This window comes from Polistes fuscatus, unplaced genomic scaffold (genome assembly GCF_010416935.1).
Source record: "Polistes fuscatus isolate 324 unplaced genomic scaffold, CU_Pfus_HIC Scaffold8, whole genome shotgun sequence".
Taxonomy (NCBI): domain Eukaryota; kingdom Metazoa; phylum Arthropoda; class Insecta; order Hymenoptera; family Vespidae; genus Polistes; species Polistes fuscatus.
In genome coordinates this window covers 1,703,849-1,717,153 of record NW_025113162.1, presented here as the reverse complement: position 1 = coordinate 1,717,153, position 13,305 = coordinate 1,703,849, and the positions used below count along the sequence as shown (strand labels likewise).

Below are 13,305 nucleotides of genomic sequence, written 5' to 3'. Positions count from 1 at the left end.
CTTCAGTCGAATTTGTTCTTTTTGAACGATCCATAAAGTTGCTCGACCGGTTGCGACTTTCCTCTCGATAAAGTATTCCCGTTCCGTTCCGTTCCGTTTCGTTCCTTTCGTTTCGCCACCGTCCGTACAACGTCATTCGTCACCGAGCTCACCCGAGCTCTTGTCTCAATGTCGGAGTTACGCGATCGGCCGACAACAGAACCTCTCTCAGCTTGTTGGTAGTTTTATATACATGCATTAGTGTGTGTGTGTGTGTGTGTGTATGTGCGTTTGTTTGTTTGTTTGCGTGTATCTATCTACCAACGATCCGCTCCCTTTACCGTTAGAATTCTTTTTCGGTAAAAGAACGATCCTCTGCAATATTAAAATGTTCAGAATTTAGATACCCAAATATTTATGATGTCCCTGTTAGCCTAATGTTTCTAAGTATTTGATGAATAGAGAGGATTGATTTTATTTAGCAAGGATTGATAAATCTTATTTTTTTCTTTTTTAATAATGTATTGAATTATTCCTTTGCATCAATAATATGTTCGGAATGAATACACCTAAAATTGTATATTACTATAAGTCTAATGATTTTAATAAGAACATTATTGATGGGAATCATTTGAAATGAAGTAAAATGAAATGGAAGAAGAAGAAGAAGTAGGAGGTAAAATCCAAGTGTGTATTATGCTAATAATTTACCAAATCTTTCTTAACCGTGCCACGTGTCGTCGAGCGCGTTAAGGGAATGTACCTCGTGTGCCCGAAGAATCTGAGACACGAGGTTGCCCACCCACGTAAGTCTCACTCACTAACTCACTCACTCATTCGCGTGCGCGCACGCGCGCGCCAACGATTACGAGAGAGAGTAAACCGACCCTGTCCCTTCATCTGGTAATATCTATGTACAACACATATATACCTATGTATATGTTTAACCTAAGTACGCGTCCATCATGTAGTTGTCGCTAACGACAGGTCCACTTCCGGTCCTCGTTTGGCCCTTAAATCTTTCGTTTTTCATCTCTTACAATACACACTCATAATAAAATTCAACAACGATCATTAAGGGACCGATGATCCCTCTCCTACGGATTCATTTTATTTTATGAATGTAAAAAAATCAATTTAAATAAAATAGTTTTTTAGTACAATGAAACGAATTTATACTCATTGTTAGAGTGCGTTTTGATTTTGTTCATTTCATAAACTTCGAACTCTTTAAACGTGTGTTCATATTTGGGGGGATGAAAATAAGAAGATGAAATAATCATTGGACGTTTACTCGATCCGAAGTTTAGAAGGAAATTGGCCTAGTTAACTGATCGTGATTTCGTTTGATTAAAGGAGAAGGACAAACAACTTCCTGTAGCAGATGCGATCTTCAACCTCCCACGTTTAGTACTCTCGCGAAAGCTTTATGTTCGATCACTTACACTCACTCCGGAGATTCATGATCTCTCTGAACGATCTACATAAAGTCTTGAACCTTCTTTCCTTCTCTTTCTCTCTTCTTCTTCTCTTCTTATTCTTATTCTTATTCTGTAGGACGTGACCACGATGAAGTAATAATAATCTCAAGTTGTTCTCTTTTAGTTCTCTTCTCCATTTCGTTCCTATCATAATCAGGGATCTTTTGGTGTACAAGATCGCGATTTACTTTATTTAGATCGTTTCTTAAGGCAGGGTTGCTTACTTGGTTGCTTCAGTTGAGTTGCTTGAGTTGAGTTTGTTGGTTGAGTTGAATCGAGTTGAGTAGTAGGGTAGTGTAAGTAAGTAGGTACTTGTTGCGGGCCTTTCACTCTTAGGCGCTTTATACTCAGGGAGATAGCGATCGGCTACAAATTCACTTACTGAAATCTTAAACGCGCTCCTCTGTGCACGTCCGACCGTCCATTAGTCGTGACCCTCATTATCGGACTCTGAACGATCTTTCTGTCATTAGTTGCCAGTCGACGCTCTAACTCTCTGTGATACGCGCTTTATAAACCAAACTATTTCTTCTACATATGTACTTTTCTATTTATCTTTGCTATATAATGTATATTTATGTGTAATGTATGTATTTACCTATGTATTTGACTAATATATGTATTTATATACGTGTATATGTATTATTGTATGTGCATATGTAATGTGTGTACATATTCATATATGTATATGAGTAATATATGTATAATCATATACGTATGTCTGTGTGCATGTGTGTAACTGTTTTTCTTTTTCTATCTCTATATTTATTCTCTTTTTATGTATGTGTGTGTGTGTGTATAGAGCCATGTATATATGTCTATCTGTAAATGTCCTAGGAACGATCGTCTGATAGAAACTGAACTCGTACAATTGGCACAAACTTCACTTTCGAGTCAGTCTCGCACTGAACTGCTACCATGCCAATTACCTTACCTATGTAGGACTAGATACCTTTAACATAGTCGCTTAATATAACGATCTTATTTTTCTTTTCTTTTTTAACATACTTTTTATTATCTTTTCCAAGTATTAGACTTTGTTAGTTGGTAACATTAACGTTGTCAAATGTTCGATTGCATATTCGAAATTTAAGAATTTTCTAATAATTTTATTTAAATATTTGTGTTTATTCTTGAATCTCTGTTTTCAAATTACTTGGGGAATTAATTGTTTTAATTATCGAACTATATCGAATATATTTCAAGTTCTTGATTTCTTTGAATATATTATCCTAAAACTTTTTAACCACCCTCACATCTTCCTTCCTCTTTCCCTCGCCCCCCTTTCCCAAAATAACCAGAAATTTGAATACATAATTATCGATGATAATCGATATTCGAGTAAAAACGCAAAAAACATTTTTTCAATTGCTGTTTTTGCGATGTCTCGCTTGAATATTTCTCAATAATTAAACATATTTAAAAAAAATCCCTTAAGAAACAAAACTAATAATAATAATAATAATAATAAATAACCAATAAAAGAATATAAAATAATATATTGTAATTAAAATTAACCCCCTGATAGATAAGATTATTAAATTAATTCTTATGAGTACCTTCAAACAATGACTCTAACAATAATCATAAATTGTTTCTCTAACAATAAATATCTCACTTCAATTGTAATTTCTTTTTATTCTTTAATTAACCAAATAGTAGATAAATCATCTATTTAACAAGAGTATCGTTGATAAACTCGAGTACAATGGCACACGCCTGTTCGTTCTAAGTACTTCGTTGCTTGACAAGTCCTGACGTTTGTGCGATGATGTTGCCAGAATCTCTTGAGTATAATATACATCTACATATACACAAACACACAAACACACATAAATGCATAGATATTCATATAATAGCATTGATATACCTTACGTATGATACACGTGTTCGTTCGAACAAATCAGCGATCTTGTGTTTCCCCTTGAGCCATAAATCACGATTAGACGTTTACAGTCCGATCGATGCTAATTTGGTGGATCCGTAACATACTCAAAAGAAAGAGAAAGAAACATAAAGAAAAAGAGTAAAAAGAACAATTTCTCTAAGAGCGTTAAATTAATGACGTACTTAATTGGATTTAAATAATTAATCTTAAACGCACATTATAAGACGCGTGCGAACTGATAAATTCGTACATATGTATCCAATTTGTATAGTTTTCAATTGTTTTGAATAATTGTATTAACAACCAATTTTATATACAGAGTAACCCCAGTTTCGTTCGCAAACATTTGTTTCAGTTCCGACGCACAAACATAAATTCATACATGTGTATCTAAAACATATTGATGCTAACGATACAATGAGAATGATAATTCTTAAATAAATAGGTATCATTAATACATCGTCGTTAGGAAAGATGATTTTTATATTCTAACAACCGAGGTCAATAAACTTTTATTTCTACATTTAAATACACAAACGTTTTTCTCTCTCTCGCTCTATCATTCCTTTTATCTTTCCATTCCTATCTTTGATAATGTAAAACAATTTTACTATCGTCATAATTGCTTACTTCATTCTAAAAAACTCGATATACTATAGAATAACTGTTGAGAAACCTTATCAAGATTCATTCCTACTTAATAATATTTCCTTCAGGAAGAGAAAACATAAAGATCGTAACAGCGTGTGAATCATCAACGTGTTTCAAGTTGTAAAACGCGAATGAATAAAATAAACCTAAATGGAATCACTTTTTTATTTATTTCTGTTTGATTCCTAACACAGAAATATATTTAACTTTAGAAAATAAAAATATAGTTAGAATTTTAAAATATTATTATTTATTTAGGCAGAAAAAAAATATTAAATATTATTTAAATAAAATTATATTAAAATGTAAAAGTTTCTTTTCACTTAAATATAAAGTAATAATAATCTGTAATAAAAAAAAAATCCTAAAAAAGTATATAGTATTACTATTATTTATTTAAATATAAATCACTAAACATTTCCCAACGCTACACTTATTGACGCAAACAAAATATAAATAATATTAAATAAAAATTAAAATACAAAAAATATTAAAAAATGATTAGCAATCTTTGAGATAAACACAAAATAAAATAAAATTAAATTGATTTCTATTTTCGTATTCGACGTTATATAGCATACGTTGAAAGATCTCGTAGAAGACGTTTAACTTCATCTCCCTTTTCTTGCAAAACAACTTTAATTGCGAATTACGGTCGTAAGAAAGGCGCGATATGGGTACTCGAAGTAAGTGTCCGAGTGTGTCGGCTTTCAAGCAAAGAGAATCCTCTCATTATGCGCACGAATCATCAAATTACAAACATATAATTGTTAATAGTCCTTCCGGCTAATTACTCGAACGATCATCGACGACACCGAGTAAACCAACCCCCCTATCACAGCTTTACTAACACTATATCTTTTATAAATATACACATATACACATAATTACACATATACACACAAATACATATACCATTAATCCTTTCGTGATTAAACGCGAGAAAGTATTTCTACAACCACTGCAACAATTTTCCCACCAACGTGTATCGGCTTTTTTCTGATGATATCGATGAACTTGGCACGGACTATGACGAGTTACATGCAATTATAGTGATTAAATTTAATCGTTTTAATAAATATATTATTTGCATTTGTTAATAGTTTGGTATACAATACTTGTATTGGTAAATTATATTAATTAGTATGCATATGTGCGTGTGTCTGTGTCTGTATATTTATAGATTATATATATAAGACTATTTATGGTGTAGGTCGAATACAGTTAAAAACAAAATTGTGTTTCTGTAACGAGAAGATTTAAACTTTTATTTTCAAACTTATGTGACTAATATTTACATTTCTTACCTGTAACGAGAAGAAACGACACTTAGTGTTCGTTATAAACTGTATCATCCCTACTGCTCAAGTAAACGCTCGCGACTGATCTTGCAACTCTTATCTATTCCCCCTCTCTTTTACAACAGCTGACTTGTATGTCAGTTGTATGTACCGACGATTTTGGCTAACGCGGTAAATTAATTAAAGAATATTTCTTTACATATATATGTATATTGTAAGATAATTCGAAACTTAAAAGATTTTAGGTTATCTTAAGCTGGCGGATGAACTTCAAAATTTGTAAATACTTATAAATCAATTAGTTGTTTGTCCAAAAATAAAATGATTAGTAAATGTGTCGCAGGAAAGTTGGACAGGGTAAGAATTTAGAACGTTATTTCGGTCCTATTGAACGTCGAGACTTCTTCAGCAACAATAATAAAACTTGTTAATGTACTTAACATCTATAAATGTATTAATAATATACTTAATATAATGTACTTAACATCTATGAATCGTTGTATCATAAATAGTTATATTTAAACACGTAATCAAAACAATACTGTATTGTTTCGTTGTATTTTGTTAAGTACAGTTTTATTATTTTAAGAAATAGAAGAATGTATGTTTTGGTAATATAATAATATATAAGAGATTCTGAACTCTTTAACGATCGAGTTGCTGAAGAAGTCCCGATGAAGGAACGAAACGTTCAATAAGATCGAAATAACGTTCTAAATTCTTAACTGAATGTCCAACTTCCCTGCGACACATTTATTAATACTTATAAATGTGTGTATTTTTTCAATTGTTAGAATTGGTTCAAAATTGAGCAATAACAGTAATTTAGAAATTTAAAGTTAGGTCATGCTTTTCAACCTAACGAGCCGGGTACGCGATACAAATACACGAGTGATTTAGAGAAAGGATACATAACGAATTGAAAATTGGAGCGTTGTAAAAAATTAAGCTCTGCACTAATATAAATTTGATTATCTGCTTTTTACGATGAAAGAACGTTACTACGTCTTTTACATTCTATCCACCTTTCCTTATATTTTATTACAATATTTATCTATATATGAAGTATTTATATATTCAATGAGAAAACTTAATTCGATTACCTCGAATAATATCTAAATTCTACAATAAATAATTTTTAATAAATATGTTTGATAATACTATTTGTTTTACTTGGAAATTGTGATTAAAAAAATAGGGCATTCTATTTACAAAAAAAAAAGAGAAAAATGTGAAAAACCCAAGATAACCTTCGAATTTCGGGCAGATCAACTTAAAAACAAAAAAAAACAAGAAATCATGTACACTAAATTATGTCCTTTTTGATATCACGTGACTAGACTCTCCTAGGAAAAAAAAATGAGTTTATCAATTACACAATTATAGAAATTATTCGAGGTAATCAAGTTAGATGATTCACTGTATATAAACGTAGAGAAATTATATACAGTTAAAGAGTTAAAACTGTGCAATTATTTCACGTTCAACCAATCGCGATAATCCGTATAACTCGACGAGTAATTGAAGATCGATTTTATCTTACCAACTTAACAACACCAACGAGGAGAAACGTTAATAATAATCCCATTGGGTAGAAAACCTGTCGTGTATTAAGTTCCTATCGTTAAAAAAAAAGAAGAAGAAAGGAAAAATAAAAGGAAAATGAATATTTAACTGAATGAGAGAGGTTTAGTTCAGAAAAGTAAGAAAATTTTCGTGAGTCCTGGAAAAGGTTCTATCTAGGAACGTTTAACACTTTAACCGATTGTTCACTCGACAATGCGCGAAACGTAGATCAGAGAAGAGCAAAGAGACGCGACGAAGAAACGTTTCTGCTATTCATCAAGTTGCCACTCTGTGAGTCTCGAGTTGAGTTGAGTCGAGTCGAGTCGAGTCGAGTCGAGTTGAGTTGAGTCGAGTAGTCAAAGTAATTACACGTTTTCTCGTGTCACTCGTAAAGACCATCCATCCTCGCGAAATTACAGCCACGCGATGTAATAGGCTTAGGTATGTAGATATGGATAAATGTATATATGTATGTAGGTATGCATGTATTTGTATTTAAGTATGCGTGTGTTTGTATGTGTGTATATAACTTGGTAGCCCAAACGAGTCGGCTGAAGTTTATTAAAGAGTTATAGACAGAAAGAGAAGAGAGAGAGAGAGAAAGAGGGATAGAAGAAAAAAAAAGAACAAGAAGGATCTGACGAAGATAACGATCGGATCGCAAAACTCCAGTAGCTGATTGTGTGTATCGTAACCAATTAGAAAACGTGGCTTTCTATATATTATGGACGAGACGTAGACACGATCCGATAACAATTTAAGGGTCCAGAGGTATAAATATGTTCGGTTGAGATTATGGGATTTTTGTTTTATTTTAATTGTCATCCGGTTCTTCAAAAGGAACGGCGTTTTTTTTTCTAATTTAATTGGGAATTGTTTGATCACACCGCGATTGTTGATATTAAGAGGAAATATGTTTAGGGTTAGTCTGTATTAATGTGTAAAGTTTTGTTTCATGTTGGATTTAATAATCATTTATGTGTTTTGTTAAAAGGAGTAAAAGATTGAAACTTCGGTAAATTGGTTTTGAGTATTTTAACCAATTAGGAAACGTAACTTTCTGTTGTGAACGAGACGTGTTTACGATTCGATTAAAATTTAAAAATTCGGAGATAAAACTTGCAAAATATGAGTAAACATTATTAATTTGATGCTACAAACATACTATTTTTGTCTAATTTAAATATATTGTAGCATTCTGCTATCAATTCGCAGTTATAAAAACTAAATTATAAAAGAATATTGTACATAAATTTGTAAAAATGAAAAACTTTGATTTAACAAAATTTGCAATATGCAACTAAATGTGTTTTAGAATATAGGAATATTCTTTAATTTGCAAAGATGATCGTTTCGATTTGGATTTGAGAAATATTTGTATGTATTGTCATGGGAGTTGATAATAAGGAATTGAATGAAAGATTAAATATAAAACTCACCAGAGGATGGTCTGTCGGAGTATCTCGTGCAGTAGACCCAGGCTGGCCAGAGCATCTGTTTGCCTGGTTCGGAAGAAGGTGGTCCGGGTGGATTGGAAGTTGGATTGGTTGTAGGTACACCAGCAGGAACGCCAGTGGGCGATGCTGCATTGGTCGTAACAGTTTCCAAAGTACTCCTTTCCGATCCTTCGGAAGACGATTCCAAAAAGTCTTTAGTAAGATCTATAGGTCTCGAGGAAGTTTTCTTAGGTCTTGATTTTTTTAAAGAAATCGGATCGGTTATCCTCCTACCAAAGTCCGCTTTTAATATGTTGTCTATACTAAATTTCAGACTCGCTTGATGTTGTAGATTATTATTATTGTTGTTGTTATTATTGTTGTGGTTATTGTGATGATTCCCGTTTGCGTTGTTTTGAACACCGTTGGAAGTAGCCACGGTTCGACCATTTTCATCGGGCCCTTTTGCACTAGCCGTCGGCGATAAAGACTCGTCTCTTTGGAGTATCTTATTGACAGATAATCGATGATGTTGATGCTGATGGACTGAGGCGTTAGCCGGCACGTGTTGTACCTGAGAGCTTTGATGCAAGTGACCGTGAGCGCTCGGATGATGATGTAGATGCTGAACAGGATGCGGCATCAGGGAGTTGCTTGTTTCTCGAGGGTCTCTACACGCGCTCGGATGAAGGATCGTCGGCGTAGTAGCTTGAAGTCCGGTTACCGTCATGGCCGACGGTGGTGACAAGGATAACCTGGTGACCAGAGGAACGCTTATCGGTGTACGATGTAGTCTTTCTACGCTCGGATAAACTATCTCGTGTGTTAATCCGTGCTGAACGCGACTCGGATAATCCGGAATTTCAGTTTCCCTGGAGGCATATCGAGGTAGGAGATGTTGGTGGCTACCACCGGTTACCTGATACCTGGGGAGTATCGGTTCTTGCCCCGAAGTTTCCGGTCGACCAGGAGAGGATGCTGTGGCGGAAGAAGATGCTGGTGACCTGACTGAGGAAGCCGTTGGTGATGACGGTGCTTGACTGTAAGCTAAAGGACTCGGAGCTGAAACGTGTGGACCACCGCCACCGCTGGAAGTTCGATGATAGTAACTGTCGTTGCAACTGGTCGAGCTCGAGGGCGACGGGGTCGCTGATATCCTCGTATTTTCTTCCTCTCTAAATTCACCTCGACTGCTGGCCGATTCCTGATCACCGTATTTCGTACCGGTACAAACTCTAACACCAACTACGCTCGCCGGTGTTGGCTCGCTGCCGACGCTGAGCACCTCGCTCGTGTCGCTTTCGCAATCACTATCCGCGTTCTCGCCGCATCTATCCTGATCACGTTTCTCCGCCTCATCGGTCTCCTGTTCGAGACGCGATTGATTCTGCCTCATCTCTCGAACATCCGTTGCCTCCACCATTATCGACGAGGATTCCACGCTCGTGTTGGACATTTTTTAATGAATGATCTTATTGAATTAGATCGATCAAACTTAACTCGATTATCTCGTCTAACATCCCTACTCGTCCATCCGAGACGCTTTTCTCGTGTCAATATCGTTCATTTGAACTTTGGTACACTCATCTCTCTTTTCGTACAATTATTTCCAACGTTGCTGTTGGCTTTTTTCTGCTTCTTCTTCTCGTCACTAATGCACCGGTCATTCGTAACGCATTGATACGTCCAGAAACATATTCTACCCTAAACTTACGTCGATAACACGATCACCATTCAACGAGATTCAGATTTCTTCACTTTTCTCCGTCTATAAAATTTTCATTTACACTTTTTACCTCAGGCGTAAAATTCTACCTTCGACTTTTCCCATTCCGACGGACAACTAAGTATCCGTCTCGTATTCGCTCGAATATTCCTGTCCATCTCTCCCTTTGCTTTCCCCCACTTTAGAAAAAATTCTTCGAATAGTCCGAAGAACGATCGATGGAGCACAAACCGATGGTTTTGTCCCACAACATATGTCAAAAACAGTTAGAAAACTCCCGCAGTCACTAAGAATAGCTTGACAAACTATCTGCCCAAGAACAGGAAAGGAAAGTTTTTTTCCTTTTTTATTCTTGTTCACGACGGGGTTGTTGTCATTGGTCAATGTAACAGTAGTAACAGTAGCCGACCAACTCACGCACTGCGTTTTTCTTCAAAACAACGACGCACGATTTCTTCTTCTCTCAGGCGGCTCCTGGACACGACTAAATAGTAGAACCACGCACTCTACTATTCTGTCTCAAAGGGAAAGCAAACGAACGAACGAACAAACGAACGAACGAACGAGTAAACGAACGAACGAACGTACGGTTGGTTGGCTAGGACGACACCATCGAAGTAACGGCCGACCAGTTAGTGAATCGTCGATGAACAACAACGACGAGAACGCACACGATATTGACGACGACTACGAGGACGAGGACGCGGACGAGGACGATGATGAGACGATGACAGAGCAGCGTGAAGAGAAAGAGGGAGAAAGAAAGAGAGAGAGAGAGAGAGAGATAGAAAGAGAGAGAGAGAGAAAGAGAGAAAGAGAAACACAGTAAGAGAGAGAGAGAGAGAGAGAGAAAGAAAGAAAGATAGAGATAGATAAAGAGAGAAAGAGAGAGAGAGAGAGAGAAGGTAGAGAAACTCTACCGTACTAGAAGTTGCTGGTAGACGGTGCTTTCGACGGAGCCGTTGTGCGGCGCCGTCAATCCGGGCTGTGCCGCTTGTGTCCAGTTGGTTGCCGCGACGCGTCTGTGCCGAGCTAACGGCGGGTGGGTCGACAATGGGCGTTACCGGGCGTAGCCTACCGACGGCCACACCCACTTTGACGCAACCCACCCGTTTGCTTGTCCGCTTGCCCGACACCTGCCGGCCGATTGACGAAACGTTGCGCTGATTACGCTCGTTCAATCCCCACCACTCCATTTAATCATGCGCCTATTCGTCGAGCTTAGCCTTAGCTCCGCCCCTCGCACCTTCTGATACCGCCTACCACTATTCCACCGCAACTACTAATTCCCTCTCTTTCTTTCTTGTCTTCCCCTTTCCAGCAACTGAGCCACTATTTTTCTCCTACTCCTCTCTTGTGATATCTTCCTCTTTTTCTTCGTACACCTCTCTTTTCTTCCTTCCTTCCTTCCTTCCTTCTGTCTCTCCCCACCCAACAGGATTACTACTAGGGAACATGCTGTTTGCCTTTCTTCGTCTCACCTTCCTCATCCTCCTATTCTTCTCTTTTTCTTCTTCTTCTTCTTCTCTCGCCTCTCACGTTATTATCCGTCTCTCATTCAAATGACGTTCCTCTTGAACGTCATCGACTCTTTCCATCATTTTAACTATCCCAAAGCTATTTTTGTTCACTCCTCTCATTAATCCTAACTCTTAATTCCTTCCTTTTTTCTCTCGTTAAAATAATCTTGGAAAAAGGATCGTGGCAGCGATATCTCGTTAAAAATTCACTACTTTCGGAAACGAGAGATCTATATCTAGGATAGTCGTTTTTCGTCGTTCGTCGTCTGCAAGAAGACGATGACGATGAAGGCGGAAAATCACGAAAGGGTGCTGCTGCTTTATTAACGTTTGTTAGATAAAGATCACGTTCTTCGCGCGCGCGCAATAGTTTCGCATAACACATACATACTTCTCGATAGGTCGGTGGTAGGTACTTACCTTACCTACCTACCTACCTACCTTTACCTATATCGATTTCGTTCCTTTCTACCTCTCGGTAGCGTGCACGCACGCCCTGGATCTATGTATTTATTTTTCCCTCGATTCGTGAGGAGTGCTTCGAGCGCTTCGACGCACCTTCCTACCCTTTCCCTCTCACTCGTCGTCACCTTTCTCTCTCTCTTTTTCTCCTAAGGCGATCGTTAAGGCTCATTATGGGCCGATCTTGAAGCCGATACGGGGCTGAACGAGTAAAAAATGTCAGCTCGTAAATTGTCGGTCAGGTGAACTCGCGACCGCGTCATAATCCTCCGATGGAGGTCCTGTCCCTCCTTTACCTCCTCTCTTCCTTCTACCTTCATGTTCTTTTTTTCTTTTTTCTTGGTTTGCTTTATCGAAGACATTGCGAACGAGAAAAATGGCGGCTAACTCAACGCGATTTCGTTCTGAAAGAACGTTTTTGAAAATATCTCGTTAACTACGACTCGTCCGTCTGTTTGATTTTTTTTCTTTTCTTTTTCTTTCACTTTCTTTTTTTTTGTTTTGTTTTGTTTCAATCCTTTTAAAGTCCTTTTTAAGGTATCCATAAATTTACATTTATCCAAATTACGAGTCTAAGAGATACCGTGAATAATCGTAAACTCAGTTGGGAGGACAATGAACTCGACCCGAATTTGAAATTCCTTCAAAAATTTGCTAATTTATTTACTTATTTTCAAGTAAATTGTTTAACTACGACTATACCGTTAATTAGAAAATTACCGGAAGTAGATAACAATGTCGATTCTAATAAATTGTACAACAAATTTGTGAAAATAATTATTTAATATCTTTCTTTTTTGATTTTTTTTTTGTTTTTTTTTTTTCAAATAATATATCGATATTTCTTTGGCATACTAATAGAAATTTATTCCTTTTTGTTTTTATAAAAATATTTGAGAAACGAGAAACGAGTAACGCTTAACTGTTTATACAGCTAATTCTTCATAAATACAAATACATATTCATACCTACATGTACACGCATGCCATTATTTTTATAATTTTTTTTTTCTATTCGAAAATACTTGCAAAACGGGTAACACCTAACTGTTTATGCATCTAATTTTTCATAAATTTACATTGGAACATAAATAAGTATACATAAATGCATATTCATTTATACACATCCATACATCCATACGTCTATTATTTTTTCTATTCAAAAAATATACTTGAGAAATAAGGACTCATCCAAGCACATCATTTTCTTTAAATACAAACAGACACACATAACGATAAATAAACGAATATACCTAATTTTTCAAAAAAGAAAAAAAATAGAAAAAAATAAAGAAA

The 13,305-nt window shown here is 36.1% G+C and overlaps 1 protein-coding gene across 1 annotated transcript in view; it reads right to left on the bottom strand.

Moving 5' to 3' along the window:
* Positions 1–10,716, bottom strand: part of LOC122524862 (homeobox protein 5-like) — a 75,576-nt gene extending 64,860 nt beyond the window's left edge. Inside the window, exon 1 of the mRNA XM_043647347.1 lies at positions 8,306–10,716. Within this exon, the coding sequence (XP_043503282.1) occupies positions 8,306–9,758 (1,453 nt within the window). The 5' untranslated portion in view covers positions 9,759–10,716. The remainder of the gene's footprint in view (positions 1–8,305) is intronic.
* Positions 10,717–13,305: the final 2,589 nt, after the last annotated feature.